The following is a 22,247-nucleotide window of genomic DNA, read 5'->3' as shown; positions in this document are numbered from 1 at the left end:
GGCCACCTTGGGGACCTGGGACCCCAACTGTCCTCTCCCCTCTCATGCATGTTTCAAATCTTCTGAAAGAAGCTGACCCCTTGGGGTGGGGGCCTGAGGGGTCCTTACCAGGAAGAAGCGTGCCTGCTCAGCTGTGAGCCTCACGCTGGCCTCCGAGTCCAGGTGGAAGACAGCCAGGCGGTCCTGGGTATCCCGGGTGGTGCCCCGGCACAGGGTGCTATGGGGGGAGGGTGGTCAGCAGGTGGGGCAGCCCCGGGCATGCCCTTACTCCAGCCCCACCGGCTCCCACTCACCTGTACAGGCAGGGGTGCAGAGATAGCAGCCCCTGCTGGGGGGCCCGCTGTGGGGTGTGCACGGCCACGCCCACCTCCTGCCGGGCGTCCTCATTGGCGTACTCCACCACCAGGGCGTAGCGGCCCGGCTGCGGCACTGCCACCTGAAGCTGGACGTCCACCTGCAGGGAAGGCAGGATGACGGGAGGCCCACGACCTCCGTCCGCTCCCACTCCAGTACCTCCCTGACCCCAGGGCCTGCCCCTCAGCTGAGTCCCGCCCTGACCCGGACAGCTCCAGGCGAGTGGTGGGGGCTGAACTGTATGTGGAGGCCACAGCCGACCCCATGTACAGACAGGCACCGAGGACACACACGCAGGAGGCAGGAGGCAGGAGGCAGGAGGCAGGAGGCAGGAGGCAGGGGATCCCTGACTGGGTGCTGGGCTCCATTGCCTGAGGCAGTGCCCTGCTCCTATAACCTGCCACAGGACCCCCAGCCCCCAGGCCAAGGTCCTACAACACCCATTGCTCCGTGGGGTCCCAGGACACGCACATCACTGCCCGTGCAGGTGATCAGTGGTGGATGCGATGGGCTGAGCTGCTCCGTGGGGCAGGGCCGGGGCAGGCTGTTGTCCTGGCGACACAGGGCCTCCAGCCCAGCGGCTGAGGGGAAGCCATCCAGGGGGAGGTGTGTGTAGAGGAGGCAGCTGAGGGGACACAGGCCGTGGTCAGCCCCAGGTCCGCCCAGGTCCCCAGAGACAGCCTGAGTGGGGGAAGCCAGGCACAGTGGGGGTCCAGGCAGCCCCCACCCCGGTCCCACCGCACGCGTGGCCCTCACTTGTTGCCAGACTGCTGGGCAGAGGGGCGGTATGTGCAGGCCTCGGTCACCCGCAGCTGCAGGAGTGCCGCCTCGTAGTATGCGCTAGGCAGCAGAACCACGTAGTCCTGCAGGGTGGAGGTGCTGCTGAGAGTGGTGGGCCCACCCCCTGACCCGGCCCCCAGCCCTCACTCTGGCCCCCGCCTCACCAGGAGCACCCCTTCGGCCTCCACAAGCAGGGCCCAGGTGCCAGGGTTCAGCACGAAGGGCTCTCCGAAGCCCCTCTGGGGCACGGTGATGAAGGCAGGTTCCGTGCTGGGTGGGAAGGCCACGGGCTGGCTCTGCACTGTGCCTGGGGAGGCAGGGGGTGAGACTCCTGAGCACAGCCCTTGGGGCCACCCCAGGCTGTACCCCCTACAGGGTTGGGGATAGGCTGGTCCTACCACCCACATGAGCCAGAGGAAGGTGGCGGGGCTTGGGAGTGGGCTGGGCTGATGGGGCAGGAGCTGGGTAGGGCTGGGTAGGGCAGGGTGGGGCAGGGGCAGGGGCAGGGGCAGGAGGGGCCAGGGCAGGGGGCAGGTGGGGGCGGGGCAGGGGCAGGGGTGCGGCAGGCAGGGCAGCGGGGCAGCAGGGGCAGGAGGAGAGGGCAGGGGGTGCCGGGCAGGGGCGGGGGGAGGGGGGGCAGGGGCAGGCAGGGCGGCGCAGAGTGCAGGGCAGGGGAGGCAGGGGAGGGCAGGGCAGGGAGGGAGGCAAGGGGCAGGGGGTGGGGGACGGGCAGGGCGGGGGATGCGGGCAGTGGGCAGGTGGGGAGCGGGGAGGGGGCAGGGGCAGGGGCTGCGGGGCAGGGGCTGCGGGGCAGGGGCTGCGGGGCAGGGGCTGTGGCCCAGGGACCCCACTCACAGTTGGCGCAGGTGGCCGACCTGCCCTCCTCTCGCACAGAGACCCGCCCGCTCACACTCATGGCCCCCCGGTTGACGTATCGGAAGACAAGCCAGAAAAGGTCGGGGGAGGTCAGGTTCAGCCTGGCCACGATCCTAGGCTGGGTGGGCGTGGAGCGTCGGGTCACTCTCCCTGACCACTGCCAGTCTGAGGCCCGGGCCTTCAAGGGGCCTGCCCACCCCTCCCTGCCAGCCATGCCTGGCTCCACTTCTAGGCTGAGGCTGGGAGGGGGAGCACAGCGCTCACCTGGACAGGTGCCATCTGCGCGTAGCCCCTCCAGCTGAAGTTCTCAAACTCGAGGGGGTTGAAGCCAAAGCGCACGGCGTGACCCTCAGGTGTGGTGGCCTCCTCCAGCTCCAGGCGCAGGTGGTGCAGGTCCGGGAGGTAGTGGTCCCTCGCAGGCCTGGCCACAGCAGGGGCTGGTCAGGTGCAGCCTGGCCATCCTACCTGGCCCTGCACAGTGGCCCCGGATCTCCAGGGAGGGCGAGGCCTCATGTGGGCCCGGAGGACAAGCTGCCTGCCCCGCTCCCCGCCACCCAGTGGGGAAGGGGTACCCACTCGCTGCAGGTAGGGCCCTGGGTGTTGGGGCGGCACCGACAGGCGCCCGTCCTCGGTTCACAGCTCTGGCCCAGCGCACCGCCAATGTCACACCGGCAGCCTGCAGGGAGAAGCTGGGAGGTCAGAGGCTGCCTGGCCCCCACCCAGCCTCAGGGGCCCCTCACAGCCAGACTGAGAAGCCTGCCTGGGGCTCTCTGGACAATGGAGAGTCAGGGCTCGGGGTGAGGGTGAGGGCAAGGGCGAGGGTGGGGGAACTGCCGTCTGCCCGGGTGCAGGACAGGGGAGAGGACGCCACACATCTGGGTGGGAGCTGCGCCCCCTCTCCCACACCCTGGCAGAGGCTGGCACCAAAGGGCAGCCGTCCATCACCCGGGCCTCATGCTGCCCAGGCTGCACTTGTCCCTCTGGGCCTTGGGTTCCCCAGCATAAACTGAGGGGAGGCCAGGCTGTGGTCTGCGATGAGCAAGTGGGCACTCACTGCGGCAGCCGAAATAGTCAGTCTGATCCAGTCCAAAGAAGCCATCCTTGCAGGCTGCGCAGGCCTGGCCACACACGTGGGGCTTGCAGAAGCACTGGCCGGTGCGCTGGGGGCCGAGGGAGGAGGTGAAGTGGGGCAGGGTAGGGTCCCAACCCGTGTGCCCCCAAATCCCCCACACCTTGGTCCTCAGACTCACTGGCTGGCACTCAGCAACTCCACCCAGCGTGCCCCTGGGGTCGCAGCTGCATCCTGGGAAGAGCAGAGCAGGACTCAGATGCTTAGTGGGGCAGGAGAGCCTGGCTCCAGCCCCCCCGAGGAACCCCCACACACTAACACCCCCTCCAGGGCACACTCACGGGCTCCAGCCCCCCCCCAGGAACCCCTGCACCCCAACACTCCCTCCAGGATACACTTGCGGGTACAGTTCCCCAAGGAACCCCTATACGCCAACACTCCCTCCAGAGCACACTACAGGCTGTAGCCCCCCAAGGAAATTCCGTACCCCAACACTCCCTCTAGAGCACACTCACAGACTCCAGCCCCCCTAGGAACCCCTGTACCCCAACACTCCCTCCAGGACACCCTCATGGGTATAATCCCTGGAGGAACCCCACACCCCAACATTCCCTCCAGGGCACACTCACAGGCTCCAGCCCCCCGAGGAAATCCCATACCCCAACACTCCCTCCAGAGCACACTCATGGACTCCAGTCCCACGCAGAAACCCTCCACACCCCAACATTCCCTCCAGGACACACTCATGGGTGCAATCCCCTGAGGAACCCCATACCCCAACACTCCCTCCAGGGCACACTCACAGGTGCAGCCCCTCCGAGGAACCCCCATACCCCAATACTCCCTTTAGGGCACACTCATAGGCTCTAGCCCCCCAAGGAACTTCCATACCCCCAATACTCCCTCAGGGCACCCTCGCAGCCCCCCTGAGGAACCCCACACCCCAACATTCCCTTCAGGGAGCACTCATGGGTACAATCCCCCGAGGAACCCCATATCCCACCACTCCCTCCAGGGCACACTCACGGGCTCCAGCCGCCCCAGGAACCCTGTACCCCAATATTCCCTCCAGGATACACTTGCAGGTACAGTTCACCAAGGAACCCCTGTACCCCAATACTCCCTCCAGGGCACACTCACGGGTACAGCCCTCGGGGTTGCTGGGGCTCAGTCCCCAGAACCCAGGTTTGCAGCGGTCACAGCTCGGCCCCTCCACGTGAGCCCGGCACATACAGGGAACCTGTGCCTGGCAGAGGACAAGACTGCAGGTCAGAGCGGCGCCCTGCTCTCCCACCCACAAACCTCAGCCATAGAGCCCTGACAAGGGGTAGTGAGGGCTGAGGGCTGAGGGCCCTCACCTGTGACTCACAGGAGTCACCTGCAGTGGGGGCAGAGGACCAGCCTAAGGAGCAGACAGGCCCTGGGGTTGCCATGGCAACTGAGCAGCAGGCAGGAAGCCCTGGTCTCACCGGACTTGGGACTTTTAGCTTGGCCTGGGTCTCCACTCATCTCCCACACACGAGCAGACTTGGGCTCACCTCAGAAAGGGCAGGATCCACTGGGGCCAGACCGGCAGGGTGGCAAGAGCCAGCTGTGAAGAGAGGACCATGCCTCGGTCATTCCCCGGTGACCAACTCGGAAGGCCAAGGGCGTCCCAGGCCCAACCAGAACCCACGGTCCCACGGGAGCTGAGGACCAGCGCAGGTGCCTCTCATCCACATGGACGGCCTGAAAACACGCACCTCCGTGCTCCCTCCGCAGCAACGGACATGCCATCCCACCACACAGCACCTGCTCGTGGACACGCATGCAAACGTGCACTGCGTGGGATACCCGTGGACATTCCACACGCAGTGTGACACACATCCGAACAAGCACACAAACGCACGTGAAAATGCACCCACTACACATGCACTAACACACGCACACACCCGTGAAAGGACACGAACGTGCACACCCACACGAGACACGTGACACACGCACCCACTTAGGCGATGTGCGCACCCACACATGACACGCGCACCCACACTTACGGGACACGCATGCCCATTTACACAACACGCGCCCACTTACGCGACACGCACACCCACTTATGCGACACGCATGCCCATTTACACGACACGTGCCCACTTATGCAACGTGTGCACCCACACTTACATGGCGCGCACACCCACCTACGTGACATGCGCCCACATTTACGCGATGCGCGTACCCACTTACGCGACACGTGCACCCACTTACGCGACACGCGCATCCACTTACGTGACACACGTGTCCACACTTACACGAAGTGCACACCCACTTAAACGACATGCGCATGCAGACTTGAGACACGCGACACGCGCACCCACGTGACACACAAACCCACTTACACGACACGTGCACCCACACTTACGCGACATGCAACATGTGCACCCACTTATGCGACACGCGCACCCACTTACGTGACACACGCACCCACACTTAGGCGACACACGCACCCACAGGCAACATGACACGCGTACACACACAAAACACAACACACACACCCACACTCACGAGACACGACAGGCGCGGATGCACAGTACGCAGACACGGGCAGTACACAGACACTCCTGCACAGCATGTGAACAAGGCACGAACACAGAGCATGGGGATGTAGTCGCAGTACACACAGCACATAGATGCACGTGAACAGAGTCACAAGAAGGCAGGCAGCGTGTGAACAGCACATACACCCACGAACAGGCCCAGCACCTGGTGCACACAGCCACCTGCCTGCTCACCTTCGCAGTAGGGGAAGTTGTAGGCACCGGGCACACACGTGTCACACCGCAGCCCCGTCACGCGAGGCCGGCAGCTGCACTGCCCACTCCGGGGGTCGCAGGCTGCGTGCAGGGAGCCTTCGGCAGAGCAGTGGCAGGCTGCAGACAAGGATCGTTGTGGGCACGCAGTGGAGACCGCACCCACCTCCCCACCACTTCCTCCCTAGGCACTCACGGACACAGCTGGGGAAGCCGTGGAAGCCGGGGCTGCATTCCTGGCAGGCGGTGCCTGTGTAGCCGGGGCGGCAGCGGCACAAACCTCCCGCCCCACAGAGCTGGTCCAGGGCTCCCCGGGGGTCGCAGGTGCATGCTGCAGGGGGACAATGGGGTCAGGCCCTGGCGCCATGTGGGTGGCAGAGCCCCTTCCTGCCCTGACCCTCTGCTCACCTTGGCAGTTGGGGAAACCATGGTAGCCAGGGCGGCACCGGTCACAATGCGGTCCAGCAAACTCAGGCTGGCACAAGCAGCGGCCGGCCTCATCGCAGCCCTCGGGCAGGGTTCCTGCAGGGCTGCAGCCGCACACTGCAGAGCAGAGTGGATGTCAGGGTAGACCAGGCCCACGGGCCTCCCCTACCCATGCCCACATGGAGAGGTGCCACTCACACTGGCAGAGAGGGAAGTGGAAGTAGCCGGGCGCACAGCGATCACATGTGGCTCCCTCGAAGCCCTCTCGGCACCTGCACCGGCCTGTGTCAGGGTCACAGCGGTCATCGGCCACTCCAGGGCTGGAACACTGGCAGGCTGCAGGAAAGGGCGGCCCACATGCTTGGTCAGAGGCACCAGGTCTCTGGTGTCCGCCTCGAGCGCAGGTAGAGGTTGAGCGGGGAGAGGGGGACTCACGCTGGCAGCCGGGGCCATAGAACCCTGGCGCGCAGAGCTCACAATGGGTGCCTTGGAAGTTGGGTTTGCACACGCAGCGTCCCACCCTCGGGTCCTTCCGGCAGGCGTTGCCCTGGGTCCCTGCCGCGCTACAGTCACAATCTGGAGAGTGGGGACAGGCAGGGGAGTCTCAGATGCCCTGCAGACCCCAGTACGCCCCTCCTGGAAAACCTTCCCTCTCCACGAACTCATTTTCTTACACTTTTACACGACACTAACTAGGAAATAAAAGAATAAAAATCCCAACAAGGGCTGGGCATGGTGGCTCACGCCTGTAATCTCAGCACTCTGGGAGGCCGAGGCGGGCGGATCACGAGGTCAAGAGTTCGAGACCAGCCTGACCAACATAGTGAAACCCTGTCTCTACTAAAAATACAAAAATTAGCTGGGCATAGTGGCGCACGCCTGTAATCCCAGCTACTTGGGAGGCTGGGGCAGGAGAACCGCTTGAACCCGGGAGGCGGAGGTTGCAGTGAGCTGAGATCGTGACAGTGCACTCCAGCCTGAACAATGGGGAAAGGAAAAATTTCAACAAGGAAGAGGCGTGTTTGGGAAAACAGTGGCGTGCAGAAAAGTCAGGCCAACTATCAAAACGCTTCATTAGTTATTTGTTACGTAGATTCCTAGTTAGCTGCAAGCATTAACACAAAGAGAAAATACAAACAAATCAAAACTCCAAACAAGCCGCAAAGCAAATTATAGTTTCTTTAGAAACAATGTCGGGTGTTGGGAAGAAGGTAGAAAGAATGTATCAAATGTCTTAACTTACACATGAAAGGAGGGTCGTGAACATGCTTCAGTTTTTGTTACTGACAGAAAAATAAAGGTTCAATACTTGTCAAAAATGTAAGAGTAACCACTGGTCAGACCAGAACGCAGAAAGAGAGCTTGCAAACCTCCCCAGAGAGGAAACAGTAGCAAAAACACAGACCAAAATCAAAGCACGTTTTCTTGCTCTAACTTGTGAAAGTCAGGAAAGGAAACATTTCAGCAGAAAAGGCGAAACGATACAAGGGCAGGAGCGAGCCCGAACTGACAGCGGGAAGGACCATCCTGGGGCTGGGCTGTCTCCTTCATGAGATAAAAACTGAAGACGTCAGCGTGACCAAGAGGAAACTCCAGCCATAGCCTCTTGAAAGAGCGTAGCTTAAGCCAACGCCTCAGACAGGTGGTAAACCAAGAGCTGTGTGCAGGGAGCTGGGGTGGACGCAAACACAGAGGTGAGTGAGGACAGAAGGCATGGCAGTAATAAGACAGAGGGAAGCTCAGGCACACCACCCAACAGGGCAGCAGAAACGAACTTCTAGAAGCAGGAAACGTGTCCTGGGGGTGAGGGAAGCTAAAACTATTAAAACGACAAGGAGAATTTGGCAAAACCAGAGTCTCAGAGAGACAAAGACTGGATGGAGATACATAGTTAGAATGTGACAGCTCAGAGGGACAGAAATTAAGCAAGGGTACTGTGGGTTTGAAGAGCATAATGAACAAGCCTGCTTTTTTTTTTTTTCCACTCTTGTCACCCAGGCTGGAGTGCAGTGGTGCCATCTCGGCTCACCGCAAACTCTACCTCCCGGGTTCAAGCCATTCTCCTGCCTCAGCCTCCCGAGTAGCTGGGATTACAGGCATGCGCCACCATGCACAGCTTATTTTGTATTTTTAGTAGAGACAGGGTTTCTCCATGTTGGTCAGGTTCATCTCGAACTCCCAACTTCAGGTGATCCGCCCACCTTAGCCTCCCAAAGTGCTGGGATTACAGGCGTGAGCCATCGCGCCTGGCCACAAGCCTGCTTTAACATGCCAAATCGATACTCCATAGAGAACACACATTCCTGTCTAGTGTTCCTGGAACAACCTAAAAGTGGTCACATTCTAGATTAGAAACAAAGAAAATCTCAAATTCCAAAAACAAAAGGCAGAAACTGCCAGTCGCGGTGGCTCATGCCTGTAATCCCAGCACTTTAGGAGGCTGAGGCGGGTGGATCAACTGAGGTCAGGAGTTCGAGACCAGCCTGACCAACATGGTAAAACCCCATCTCTACTAAAAATACAAAAATTACCCAAGTATGGTGGTAGGCGCCTGTAATCAATCCCAGCTACTCGGGAGGCTGAGGCAGGAGAATCACTTGAACCTAGGAGGTGGAGGTTGCAGTGAGCCGAGATTGTGCAACTGGACGCCAGCCTGGGTGACAGAGTGAAACTCTGTGTCAAAATAAATAAATAAATAAATAAATTTAAAAAATAAAAGACGTCACATTCTAGGTGAGAAACAAAGAAAATCTCAAATTCCAATGACAAAAGGCAGAAACTGTCAGTGTGCCAAGTCTAACTATGATGCAGCAAAACCAGAACTGAACACCATGAAAAGGACCCGAGGGAAACCTCAGCACCTTCAACAGTGACAGGTTGAAAGAAAATAAAACCCCAAATGATAGACTATTTAAAAAAAAAAAACAGCAATGAGAACACCCCACATCTCAAACTACGAGACACCTAGCCAAAGCTGTACTCTGAGGAAAATTTATAGCTTTAAACTAGAGTTTCCCAGCCTCAGGACTACTGACATTCTGGGCTGGATAACTCTCTGTTGTGTGTGCAGGAGCAGTCATGTGTTGTAGGAGGTTCGCAGCATCCCTAGCTTCTACCCACTGGATCAGTTACATCCATCAATCATCACAACCAAAAATGTCTCCAGACATCATCAAATGCTTCCTGTGCATCAAAGTCACCACTGGCTGACAACCACTGCTTTAAGCCTTTTGGTTGGGAATGAAGACAGACTAAAAATAATAACTCAAGAAGCTATTTAAAAAAAGTAATATACAAAGTGGATTAAAGAAATTGAATATTAGAAAGGAAAATCTCTTCTCCCAACTAAAGAAAGAAAAACCTCAGCAGGTCGTATCAGAGAACCGCACCTGTACTTCGAACAGACCAGCAAATGCAATGAACCTCTGTTAGGTCTGATCAACCAAAAAAAAAAGAGAAAGAAAATAAAAATAAAAATAGACGAGAACAGAAATGAACAGAAATTTTAACTTTATAACAGGCTATTGTGCATAACTTTATGTCAATACATTTAAAAATCCAAACAAAATACACAATTTGCTAATACAAATAATCAAACCTGACTTACGATGAGGAAGAAAACTGGCTGGGCACGGTGGCTCACGCCTGTAATGCCAGCACTTTGAGAGGCTGAGGCAGGTGGATCACTTGTGGTCAGAGTTCAAGACCAGCCTGGCCAACATGGTGAAACCCCGTCTCTAATAAAAATACAAAAAATTGGCCAGGCGTGGTGGCAGGTGCCTGTAATCCCAGCTATTCGGGAGACTGAGGAAGGAGAATCGCTTGAACCCAGGAGGCGGAGGTTGCAGTGAGCCGAGATCGTGCAACTGCACTCCAGCCTGGACGACAGAGTGAGACTCCATCTCAAAAAAAAAAGGGTGAGGTAGAAAACTGAATACAACAGCCATAGAATACATTAAAATCTTAATTTAAGATCTCTGTTGAAAAACAGGTATCAGAGGCCGGGCTCAGTGGCTTACACCTGTAATCCCAGCACTTTGGGAGGCCAAGGCGGGCGGATCATGAGGTCAGGAGATCGAGACCATCCTGCTTAACACGATGAAACCCCATCTCTACTAAAAACATAAAAAAATTAGCCGGGCGTGGTGGCGGGCACCTGTAGTCACAGCTACTCAGGAGGCTGAGGCAGGAGAATGGCGTAAACCTGGAAGGTGGAGCTTGCAGTGGGCCGAGATCGTGCCACTGCACTCCAGTCTGGGTGACAGAGCGAGACTCCGTCTCAAAAAAAAAGAAAAGAAAAGAAAAACAGGTATGAAGACCAAAGGGTTTTGTAAGTTTGACCAGACTTTTAACAAGTAAATAATTTCTGTGATTTTTAAACTGATTGGGAGCATTAAAAAGTGTGGATCATTTCCCAAGTATTTTACAAAACCAAAACAATCTCACTTGTGAATTTAGACAAAATAAAATATTGATGTTCAACACTGTGTCCCCGTTAGGAAAGACAATACAATTCATTGTAATGAACACACTGAAAGCGAATACTGTACAGCCACAGGTAATTACTGAGCGCTTACTATGGCCCAGTAGCAAAAAGATAAACTGTCAGTTTACACCAGGGATTAGCAAACTAGTCTATGGACTCCTCACTTGTTTTTGTAAATAAAGTTTTATTGGAACGCCGCCAAGCCCACTCATGAATACACGTTCTATGGCTGCTTGCAAGCTACAGCTGGTAACGGTAGAGCTGAGGAGTTTCCCCACAGGGACCACACGGCCCTCAGTCTATGACATTTACCGTCTGGACCTTTTCCGACAGTTTGTTGACCCCTGGTTTACACTATTGATGAAAAACTAAACATTTCCACGTAAAAAAGAAAACCATCACAGAACCAGCAGACAAGAGAATTCCTGGGTAAGGGAGCAGCATCTAAATCCGACCCAGCCAGAGATTCAGTAGAACAACATGGGCAGAGTCACCTAAAAATTTACAAAATCAGGACACAGAAAAAAGCTCCCCCAAAAAATTAGGGGCAAGTGACCCATCAGGAGAAAAACACACAACTTATAAGAAATAGGTGATACAGGCTGGGAGCAGAGGCTTACGCCTGTAATCCCAGAACTTTGGGAGGCTGAGGCGGGCAGATCCCTTGAGGTCAGGAGTTCGAGACCAGCCTGACCAACATGGAGAGAGCCCGTCTCCACTAAAAATACAAAAATTAGCCAGGCATGGTGGCGTATGCCTGTAATCCCAGCTACTTGGGAAGCTGAGGCAGGAGAATCATTTGAACTCGGGGGGCAGAGGTTGCAGTGAGCTGAGATTGCAGCATTGCACTCCAGCCTGGGCAACAAGAGTGAAACTCCGTCAAAAAAAAAAAAAAAAAAAAAAAAAAAAGAAAGAAAGCAGTTGAAAAGTCAAGATTCAAGCTTACAGAGTAGTCAAAGTGCAGCTAAAAACAACACAATATCGTGCCAGGCATGGTGGCTCATGCTTGTAATCCCAGCACTTTAGGACACCAAGGCAGGCGAATTACCTGAGGTCGGGAGTTCAAGACCAGCCTGACCAACATGGAGAAACTCTGTCTCTACTAAAAATACAAAATTAGCTGGGCGTAGTGGCGCATGCCTGTAATCCCAGCTACTCGGTAGGCTGAGGCAGAAGAATCATTTGCATCTGGGAGGCATAGGTGGTAGCGAGCCAAGATCACACCATTGCATTCCAGCCTGGGCAAAAAGAGCGAAACTCCATCTCAAAAAAAAAAAAAAAAACGTAATATCAAATACAATCTAAGACCCCACTCACTGGGAAAGATGCCACGCTTGTGTGTCCTGTCACGAAAGGGAAAAACCCTACCAACTAGACTGTGATATGCCATCAAGCAAAAGACACGTCCCAATTCCAGAAACACTAAAAAGCGAGGCAACATGGCTCTGACTTGAGAATATTTTTTGTCTATCAAGCCAAGAGTGATAGACTCTGCTATGTGGTAATGGCGATGGTTTGGTCAGCAGGTGCCATGCTGCCCTGTGGCTGTGACTGTAGGCTGGGAGACTTTTTTTTTTTTTTTAATTTATTTTTTGAGATGGAGTCTCACTCTGTCACCTAGGCTGGAGTGCGATGGTGGATCTCAGCTCACTGCAACCAGGTTCAAGCGATTCTCCTGCCTCAGTCCCCCAAGTAGCTGGGATTATAGGCACGCACCACCACGCCTGGCTAATTTTTGTATTTTTAGTAGAGATGGGGTTTCACCATGTTGGCCAGGCTGGTGTCTTAACTCCCGACCTCGGGTGATCCACCTGCCTGCCTCGGCCTCCCAAAGCGCTGGGATTACAGGTGTGAGCCACTGTGCCCGGCCAGTTTTCTACCTCATCTTAATAATGCTTTATCACAGCATAATTAAAAAAAAAAAGAACCTAGATTTCCAACTACTGGGGGTTGTTTAAATAAATACTTCATTAGTCCCTATGAAACGGGCCACAAGACAATGTGTTTGCAGGATTGCGGCTGGGACGTAATCACAGGACAGGGTGCAGAGCGCATGACGAAGCTTGCGAAAGAGAAGTGCTTGTGTACAGAGAGCATTCAAGTGCTGTGCAGAGGTGGTGGAATTGTGGCTAACTTTTTGTGTTTTTCTTTTTGAGATGGAGTTTCGCTCTGTTGCCCAGGCTGGGGTGCAGTGGTGCAATCTCGGCTCACTGCAAGCTCCGCCTTCCTGGTTCAAGCGATTTTCCTGCCTCAGCCTCCCAAGTAGCTGGGACTACAGGCGCCGGCCACCGTGCACAGCTAGTAGAGACAGGGTTTCACCATGTTAGCCAGGCTGGCCTTGAACTCCTGACCTCAGGTGATCCACCCGCCTTGGCCTCCCGAAGTGCTGGGATTACAGGCGTGAGCCACCACGCCCGGCCCCCAATTTTCTTTTTTGAAACAAGGTCTCACTCTGTTGCCCAGGCTGGAGTGCTGTAGTATAATCATGGCTCACTGCAGTCTCAGCCTTCCAGGCTCAAGCAATCCTTCCACCTCAGCCTCCGGAGTAGCTCAAACTACAGGCACACATCACTACGCCCGGCTAATTTTTGTATTTTCCATAGAGATAGGGTTTTACCATGTTGCCTGGGCTAACTTTTTTCTTTGGCTTTATACCTACCTATATTTCTGAAGGTTTTCCAGTGTGAATAGACATAATTTGCATAAAAAGAAATAAGCCAAAAATAAAGTGACCAAATGAAAATCCTTCTTCTCCAAGAACTTCCTGTGAAGCTGCTCCCATGGCTGCAGGGCAGGCTGGGGACCTGGGGGCCTCAAGGACACTTACTCACAATCTGGCCGGCTGGCAGCACCTGCTCCCTGGTGTCATTGGAGGATGAGGGCGTCGCTGAGGGGAAGAGACATGCACGTTGGCCAGGCCTGCTCAGAACCCCAGCACCCTACACCCCCTGCCACCCTTTGTCTCTCAGCGCAATCGGAGGACAACACAACCCACCCCGGGGAACCCCTCCACCACCCGCAGCGCTCCTGGAGTCCAGCAGGCAGTGGTGTCTGTTCAGATGCCCCTGGCAGGTGCTCACGGTAGCAACTTGGGAAGCCTGTGAAGCCCTTGGCACACACGTCACACCGCTCCCCGGAGAAGTTGGGCCGGCAGTAGCAGCGACCCGTCAGGTCCTCGCAGGTGCTATCCGTGAAGTCGGACTCGCAGTTGCAGCCTGGGCAGGGGCAGGAGCTGGGTAAGCCTGGAGCTACCAGGACCCAAGGGGCGGGCTCCAAGATGGGGCAGTCTCTACCTCCCCAGCCAGGGCCACGGGGATGAGGGCTACAGCCAGGCCCCCTGGGGGGACATGAGAGCTGGGGACCCGCCCCGTGGCCTGGGAGGCTCCATCCTGGGCTGGCCTGGAAGCTCAGGACATCCCCTCCAAAGCAGCCCCAAAGGCCCAAGAATGCCTCTTTCCGGGCAGACCCTGAGACCCAGGACACCCGCCCAGCTGATCCCACTCACGGCGGCAGACGTGGGGCGAGTCGAGAGGGTGGTCGGGAGAGCGGTAGAAGCCGGGCAGGCAGCGCTCACAGTTGACGCCGGTGGTGTGGTGCTGGGGGTGCAATGGCCGTTGAGTCTGGGGAGGTCCCTGCCCTACCTTGGGGCCAGCCCATTCCCAGCCCTCTAGCCCAGCCCACCTGGCAGTCGATACAGACGCCCCCACCCTGATAGGTGCCATCCAGGCTCTGGCTGGCGCGGCGCCGGTCCACCTCAGGGTCGTAGTAACAGTCGGTGGCATGGCCGTGGCAGTTACAGGCTAGAGAGAAGGGAGCACAGCTGTCGGCACGCCCTCCACAGGCCCAGGCACCGGGGCCCTCTCATGGGTCAGGGTGTGGACAGGACACGCGTGTGTGGGAGGAGGCACTCACATTGGCACTCGTTGGCGCTGTTGGCAGTCGCAGGCTTCCACGGCTGCTGGTTGAAGCCGGGGCAGCAGCGGTCGCAGGTGCCCCCACAGGTGTTGTGCTGACAGGTGCACTGCAGCCTGTGGGGTACACAGGAGGGGGGCTCAGGCCCATCCTGGAGACAGGTGGCAGGTGCTAAGTCCCTTCCCTGAAGGGGCCTGTGATCCCCTCGATGGCTTGGCTTGCCACATGGACACGGCCCTCCGCTGCTGTTTCTCCAGCTGTCAGGCAGCAAGCGCTTGCCCAGACTCAGCATCCCCGAGCCAGTGGCTCTGACGCAACTTCCCCAGGCTCAGGAAATGGACACAAGGAAAGAGGCGGTGGAGGACAGGGTCTCGCAGGGCCTTTGCGGAGGCGGGACTGGGGAGCAGGTGTGCGTTGACTGGGTGGGGCCTAGGACAGGGCAGCTCAGGGGTCAGTAGAGTCCCCCTTGCCTGCAGGTCAGGATGGAGACCTGCGTTCTCCAAAACTGAGTTATGACCTTTCCACTTCGGCCAGGACTGGAGCGTAAGCCCAGGACCTCCCTGAGCCAGAAGGGAAAGGGGTCCATTTGCACCCCCCAAGGCTCAGATTTCGCTTAGCAGGCAGGACTCCTAGGCATCCTGGTCACCTCCCTAGGGCCAAGTGGCCAAGAACTGCTTCCTTCTTCCAGCTGGGGTGGACACTAAGTCAGAGGGCTGGAATCTTGCCTTATGTCCCGTGGGCACAGTGACAGCTGGAGGGAGACAAGGCCTGAGGTTAGAAGCACCTACTGCTCAATATTAGCCAGGACAAGCAGACCAAAGCCTTGCCCCAGCACACAACACAGCCAGACCGCAGCGGGAGTCCCCGCCCCAGATCAGGCCCTGCCGGAGGCTGCAGGGCAGTGTGTTTCCTGAGCAGGACCCCAGAAGTCAATCCGAGAGGATTAGACCCAGAGCCTCAAATCGTCCAGCTCTAGTCCTGTCCTCCACGGAGCCCACCTCACAGGGCCTCGGGAATCAGTACTGCTTTCTCTCAGAATCCAATCTGGGAAGGCCATACCCTCAGTGAGAGGAATTGGGAAATAAACTGCCTGTTGGCACAGGTGATCAACAAAGAAGCTGTTCTATCTTCACACCAACTCCAAGTACCCATAAGCAAGGGCCTGAAGCTGGTGCTCCGTTTTTCAAAAATCCACATAGTCAAGAAATTGATAGGAAAAGTGGTGCCAGGCTGGCGATACCCTGGGGTGCATAGCAAAAGCTCTCCCAAAACCATCCCAATCCCAGGGCACACCAGAAGCACAAAGATAAACCCTGCTAAAGACCTTGCAGAGAAACAATGTGGCAGGTCAGCAGAAAGAGCCCCAAGAACCTCACAAAATGGAGTAATCTAGTAGAAGCCGGAGAAGAATGTTAAAAATGGTCATAAGGAAATCTAAAACATAGGCTGGGCGCAGTGGCTCACGCCTGTAATGCCAGCACTTTGGGAAGCCAAGGCGGGTGGATCACGAGGTCAGGAGATCGAGACCATCTGGCTAACAAGGTGAAACTCCATCTCTACTAAAGAAAAATACAAAAAATTAGCCGGGTGTGGTGGCTGGTGCCTGTAGTCCCAGCTATTCAGGAGGATGAGGCAGGAGAATGGCATGAACCCGGGAGGTGGAGCTTGCAGTGAGCCGAGATTGTGCCACTGCACTCCAGCCTGAGCAAGAGTGTGATACTCTGTCTCAAAAAAGAATAAAATAAAATAAAACAGAAATCTAAAACATATTAAAAAAACACTATGGAAAACAGGCAGATGTGAAAAAGAACCAATCAGAACTTCTAGAAATGAAAAATGAAACTATAAAATTAAAGACTCAATGGATGGGCTAAACAGCAGACCAGACACAGTGGAAGAGAGATTTAGTGAAGTGGAAGAAGAGCTAAAGAAGCTATCCAGAAGACAACTCAGAAGATAGACAGGAAATAGAAATTACGAGAAGGAAACCAGAAGGTGCTCCTGTATCTAATGGGGACTCCAGGGGAAAAGAGGTAGGAAATGGAGCCAACAGTCAGGAAGAATGGCCAAGGATGGTCTGGAATTAATAATGAACACATGGCCAGGTGCGGTGGCTCACACCTGTAATCCCAGCACTTTGGAGGCTGAGGCAGGTGGATCACAAGGTCAGGAGATCGAGACCATCTTGGCTAACATGGTGAAACCACCCCGTCTCTACTAAAAATACAAAAAAAAAAAAAAAAAGTTTGAGTCCTGAGCAAGAAAAAAATCCCAATCCTCAACACATCACAATAAATCTGCAGAACACCAATGGCTCATAAAAAGTCCGGGAGAGGAAGATGACCCACAGAGGATCAGCAACTGCAGGGACAATGGACTCTCCCAAGCACCTGGAGAGGTGAAGAGACAGTCAAATCATTTCTCCAAAGTGCTGAGAGACACAGCTACCAACCACGAATCCTACAGTCAGCTCAACTATCATTCAAGAGGGAGGACAAAACAGCCATTTTCAGACAATTCTGGGTAGACTGTCATGGAATAGAAAAACTATGGGGTGCATTTCAGGAAGGAGGATGGTGATGGTGGGGATGGTGATGGTGATAATGGTGATGGTGGGGTGATGATGGTGATGGTGTGGTTGATGGTTGGGTGATGACGGTAATGGTGATGGTGATGGTGGGGTTGATGGGTGATGACGGTAATGGTGATGGTGGGGATGGTGATGTGGGGATGGTGATGTGGGGATGATGGGGGGTGATGACGGTGGGGATGGTTGACGGTGGGGGGATCTTGACGGTGGGGGGATGGTGACGGTGGGGGTGATGGTGACGGCGGGGGTGATGATGGTGACGGCGGGGGTGATGACGGTCATGGTGGGGGTGATGACGGTGAAGGTGGGGGTGATGACAGTGATGGTGGAGGTGATGGTGGGGGTCACGACGGTGATGGTGGGGGTGATGACGGTGATGCTGGGGGTGATGACGGTGATGCTGGGGGTGGTGACGGTGATGCTGGGGGTCACGACGCTGATGCTGGGGGTGATGACGGTGATGCTGGGGGTGGTGACGGCGATGCTGGGGGTGATGACGGTGATGCTGGGGGTGGTGACGGTGATGCTGGGGGTGATGACGGTGATGCTGGGGGTGATGACGGTGGGGGTGGGCTGGTAGTGGGGGTGATGGTTTGGGTGGGAGTAAGGTGATGGTGGAGGTAAAGAGGCAGAAAATTGCTGGCTGAAAACATGGAGCCCCCTTCCCTGGAGGAGAGACGGGGTGGCGGGTAAAGGGTGCAGGGAGAACACGGGCAGGCTGATGTTTTGGAACACTGGTGCGTGACCAGGTGCTGGTAACAGAGTCTGTGGTTCCAGGAAAGATTCCCAGTCACCCCTGCTTGCACCTGCAGGGAGAGCTGAGCTCAGTCCACACCCAGGTGCGGTGAGTCAGGGGATGGCAATGTCTTCCCTGCAGGCCAAGGCAAGCTCCGGCTTCTGTGCCCTTCCTCTCCTTGGAGGCCCATTTGGCTGCCTGGCGGGTTCCACTCCTTGCTGTCATGAGCTGTGTCCCCACTTGGCACTTAATTTCCCAGGACAACTTAGCTCTGCTGGAGCTCAGCAGCCTGAAGCTGTGCTGGCAGCAACCAGTGTCCAGGGTGGGTCCCCAGGGCCCATAGCTCCTGGCAAACAGCCCAAGTCCTCCGGCTCAGGTGACTGTGCCACTCCTCCCCTCAGACCCATCAGCCACATCCGAAGGGGCCTGGGGCTGCCACCTCTGCTCAGCACTGGCCGTGAGAATGGGAGTGAACCTTTATCCTGTCTGAGCTCCACCCGCCTCCCCACCTCCCCTGTAAACTGGAGTGTGGACAGAGCAGTAAGACCCCTGCAGAAGGCAGGGGCAGGTCCCAAATCCAAGCGCATGAAGTTGGGCTGCTCAGTTGCAGGCACTAGATGAGCCCTGCCGGCTCCCTGCTGGGGGCCCAGGAGCCTCGTCATACACTCAGCCTCAGCTGCACCACTCTGAGTGGCTTCTGTCCAGCCCCATGACTGCACTGCCACCCTCGGGTGTTACACCCTCCGGGCACCACGCTGAGTACTGGTTTGTGTGTTTCCCAGCTGCCTCCCCCAGAACAGGTGCTCCTGAGGCTGGGATGGGGTCCCACCCTGTGTTCCCATTCCCAGGAAAAGGGCCCAGCATGGGTTAGGCGCTCAACACACAGCTGCTGGCTGAAGGAACCAACAGAGGGAGGGAGGAAAGGATGGACGTGCCCTGGGGCTGCTTCTCGGCAGAATGAGCCCGGCCCTACCTTACTGAGGATTCTGGGTGAGGCCCAGCATGTGCAGGTGCCAGCACCAGGGCCACTGCCCGTTCTGTGAGGGGCTCCCGGGAGGTGGATGCTCTGCAGTGCCCTCGGCCGCCCCCGAAAGCAAGCACAAAGGGCACAGCAGATGTGGGGTGTTGGCTGCCCCCACCCCGCCATCCCCGTCCTGGGCCCTGGTCCCTGCTTGGCTGGAGTGAAGGTCAGGGCTGGGGCAGCAGGGAAGTTGTCTGTTGTGTCCTAAAAGGTTGGGGGAGCTGGGCGGGTACCCCCAAAGTGAATTAGGGCTGCCTCGGCAGATAGTGGGCACCTGTCCATTCGGGGGGATGCAGGCGTGGAGTTGGGGATCAATCATCCCCATCACTGACTCCCCTCCACGGGGCCCCAGGTGTCCACTATGGTGGGAAGGCCAGCTGGCCTGGGGTTCCGGAGAGCCCCACTTCTGCTGGCAGCAGGGCAAGGCCCCCCCGCAAACCAAGATAAGGCTCCCTGGGGAGGCCGCACATGCCCTGGCCTCCACATCACTGCACAGATGAGGAAACTGAGGCCCGTGCGGTGGTCGTCAGTTCAGGTCACACAGAGAGTAGGGTCGTGGTGGGCCATGGAACCAGGTCACCCACCCTCAGGTTAGGCAGGGGTGACAAGGACAGGCAGGGAGCTGAGAACCACACCTGAACAGGGCCTCACCCGAACGGTGCCACACCCGAACGGCGCCACGCCCGAACGGGGCCACACCTGAATGGGGCCTCACCCGAAAGGGGCCACACCTGAATGGGGCCTCACCTGAACGGGTCCGTGGGGTCTTTGGCATCGCAGGCATCCGCGTGGCCGTGGCAGACACAGCGGCCTCCGATGCTGATATCCTTGATGCTGTAATAATACTGCACCCGCAGGCTCCGTGAGCGCCAGGTGGCCAGGCCTCACCCACTCTGAGTCCCGGGTCCACCCGGCCAGTCCCCCTCCCCCGCCTGGGCCATGGGCAGCTCACCCGGCGGGTGACTGTGGGGTCCCGCAGCGCCTTCCCCATGAGGTGGCCCAGCAGCGTGTTGGTGCGCAGGAAGCGCAGGCGGACGTTGGTGGCCTTGGTGAACTCACGTAGCAGTGGCGAGTAGGAGAAATTCATGGCACCTGGACGTCCGTTCACCAGGGACACCACGATCTGCGGGCAGTATGCGGTGAGGCCAGTGTGGCCCCAGCGCCTGCTCAGCACCGCCCCTCCCGGGCCCACCTCTCCCTTCTCCAGCCCCTGCACCGCGCTGCCCCTCCCGGCCCACCTCTCCGTTCTCCAGGGGCACGATGCGTGAGTACTCGGTGGTGCAGATGGCCGCGTCGTCCCGTGTGATGCGCTCCAGCGTCTGTGGCCCAAACCGCTCCAGACAGTCCCTCTTGGAGGCTGCAGGGAATGGTGGGAGAGGAGGGCGCTGGATCACCAGGAAAGCCTGGGCGCCCTCAGTGCCCCGGGCCCCTTGACGTCTCTGGGCCTCGCCACTGAGGCTCCCACGGGCCAAGAGACCATGTGACAGAGACCACAGCTCACTGGCTGAGGGGTCCTGGCCCGTTGGACTGCACTGCCCCCCACCGCTCTCCCTTGCACGCTTCGAGTGCGAGTGACCCCCCCCCAGTGACCATCCTCACCCCCTTCCTTGGGGACAGACGCCTACTGCCCATCACTGACCCGCCCCTCCCCCATTCTCAGGCCAGGGAATTTTGGGGGACACGTGACCAGGCCTGCTCTACTGGGGAGGAGCACCCACTCCCACCAGCATGACTGGTCAGGGTGGCACGGGGCCAAGGACGGCCAGTATCTAGGCTAGCACTCCAGTACTCCTGACACAGGTGGCTAGGCTGGCAGGGAGCGAGGTGGGAGCTGCCAGGGCCCTTTTGTCACCACAGGGAGCTGCCGGCGCAGGAAGCCATCCAGAGGCAGCCAAGAGATGGCACCAGAGATTCCCGGCGCCACAGCCCCTGGACCCAGCTGTGCCCGACGCCAGGGACAGGAGCCAGTAAATCCCCATGAGCCTTCAGGTCCTCGTCTGACAGTCATGACCACAGCAGCCAGGTGAGGGCAGGGCTGGGTGTTCGGAGACCTTCAGAAGCCTAGTCATGGAGGGCCTGCCCAGGGACCCCCCCACCTCGCCCCCCAGGCCCTGTGGCGGCAGAGACTCACACGCAAAGAACTGCCAGGGCTGGTAGGTGTGGCCAAAGTCCATGGACCGCTCCAGCACCCAGAGGTCCGGCCGGGGTGAGTTGGCAAACTTGATGAGGACGTAGGCCACGTGGAAGACCTGCGGGACGCGAGGGCGTCAGGGGAGCCAGGGGCGCCTGGATTCCCGTGATCCCAGGGCCCTGGCTCAGTTTCTGCCCCTCAGGTGAGGCCACAGCAGGGGACGTGGCACCCTCGCCACACAGTGGGCACCTCAGGGTTTGCCTGTGTGGGGCAGACGAACCCAGGGAGGAGGGCTCCTCAGGGATGGAGATGAGCCCCCGGGAACCAGCCCTCCTGGAAGGGCTCCCCGCCTGTGCTGGGGAGCAATGCACTGCCTCCTCCCCTTCCCTGCCACAGGAGTTTGGGGTTCCCCATGGTCCTGCAAGCTGTGTGGCTGCAGACGGAGCAAGCTAGGGAGTGGCCTACCTACGGCCCGGTAGGGACTGGCCGGGGTGGAGGCAGGAACACACCCCACTGTCCCCACAGCCCTGACGTCCAGCCAGGCCCAGTGGCCAGATAGTGGTCCCTGCCACCGGGCAGGTCCAAAGGTCCAACCCCCTAGTCCCTCTGACAGGTCAGCCGTTCCTAAGATGGGGCCCCTGCCCCCACCTCACGCCAGGCACCCCTCCCCAGGCTCCACTCACTCGCATGCTGACCAGCCCACAGCCAGGGGCCCACTGAGCCTGCAGGGGCCGGGCTGCAGGGAGCAAGCGGGGCTCAGCCTTGCAGGCAGGGGGCCCTCTCCAAGCTAAGCCTGCCTCGGAGACTCCACCAGCCCAGGCACTGGGGCAGTAGCACTGCTGTGGCCCGGTGCGTGTCAGGGCAGCCCTGCCCAGGGCAGAGGAAAGCTGCTCCTTCCCAGGCCCCCGAAACCCCAAGCCCCTGCCCCGGCCCCACCCTGGCTCTGCCTGCTTTCTCCCCATGTGTCAGCCCGACCTCCACCCAGGGACAGCCCATGTGTCTGTGCCTCAGGGCTGGGGGAGAGCCTGGCTCAGTCTCCACAGGGCGCTTTGTACACCTCCTCAGAGAAGCCTTCCCTGACTG

The 22,247-nt window shown here is 57.8% G+C and overlaps 1 protein-coding gene across 1 annotated transcript in view; it reads right to left on the bottom strand.

Moving 5' to 3' along the window:
- LAMA5 (laminin subunit alpha 5) overlaps positions 1 to 21,853 on the bottom strand; it is a 44,481-nt gene extending 22,628 nt beyond the window's left edge. Inside the window, exons 1-27 of the mRNA XM_058433263.1 lie at positions 21,848 to 21,853; positions 21,165 to 21,282; positions 20,272 to 20,390; positions 19,986 to 20,156; positions 19,781 to 19,878; positions 14,687 to 14,802; positions 14,456 to 14,574; positions 14,280 to 14,370; positions 13,855 to 13,989; positions 13,602 to 13,661; positions 6,724 to 6,864; positions 6,487 to 6,624; positions 6,271 to 6,405; positions 6,059 to 6,193; positions 5,845 to 5,982; positions 4,618 to 4,670; positions 4,220 to 4,325; positions 3,261 to 3,313; positions 3,065 to 3,170; positions 2,587 to 2,686; positions 2,275 to 2,431; positions 1,990 to 2,128; positions 1,299 to 1,441; positions 1,111 to 1,217; positions 826 to 979; positions 294 to 454; positions 109 to 217 (exon numbers count right to left, since the gene is read on the bottom strand). Of these exons, the coding sequence (XP_058289246.1) occupies positions 109 to 217; positions 294 to 454; positions 826 to 979; positions 1,111 to 1,217; positions 1,299 to 1,441; positions 1,990 to 2,128; positions 2,275 to 2,431; positions 2,587 to 2,686; positions 3,065 to 3,170; positions 3,261 to 3,313; positions 4,220 to 4,325; positions 4,618 to 4,670; positions 5,845 to 5,982; positions 6,059 to 6,193; positions 6,271 to 6,405; positions 6,487 to 6,624; positions 6,724 to 6,864; positions 13,602 to 13,661; positions 13,855 to 13,989; positions 14,280 to 14,370; positions 14,456 to 14,574; positions 14,687 to 14,802; positions 19,781 to 19,878; positions 19,986 to 20,156; positions 20,272 to 20,390; positions 21,165 to 21,282; positions 21,848 to 21,853 (3,108 nt within the window). The remainder of the gene's footprint in view (positions 1 to 108; positions 218 to 293; positions 455 to 825; positions 980 to 1,110; positions 1,218 to 1,298; positions 1,442 to 1,989; positions 2,129 to 2,274; positions 2,432 to 2,586; positions 2,687 to 3,064; positions 3,171 to 3,260; positions 3,314 to 4,219; positions 4,326 to 4,617; positions 4,671 to 5,844; positions 5,983 to 6,058; positions 6,194 to 6,270; positions 6,406 to 6,486; positions 6,625 to 6,723; positions 6,865 to 13,601; positions 13,662 to 13,854; positions 13,990 to 14,279; positions 14,371 to 14,455; positions 14,575 to 14,686; positions 14,803 to 19,780; positions 19,879 to 19,985; positions 20,157 to 20,271; positions 20,391 to 21,164; positions 21,283 to 21,847) is intronic.
- Positions 21,854 to 22,247: the final 394 nt, after the last annotated feature.

The sequence above is a fragment of the Hylobates moloch genome, unplaced genomic scaffold (genome assembly GCF_009828535.3).
Source record: "Hylobates moloch isolate HMO894 unplaced genomic scaffold, HMol_V3 SCAFFOLD_21, whole genome shotgun sequence".
NCBI lineage: Eukaryota > Metazoa > Chordata > Mammalia > Primates > Hylobatidae > Hylobates > Hylobates moloch.
Note: the sequence above shows the minus strand (reverse complement) of the source record. Positions and strands in the feature narration are given on the sequence as shown.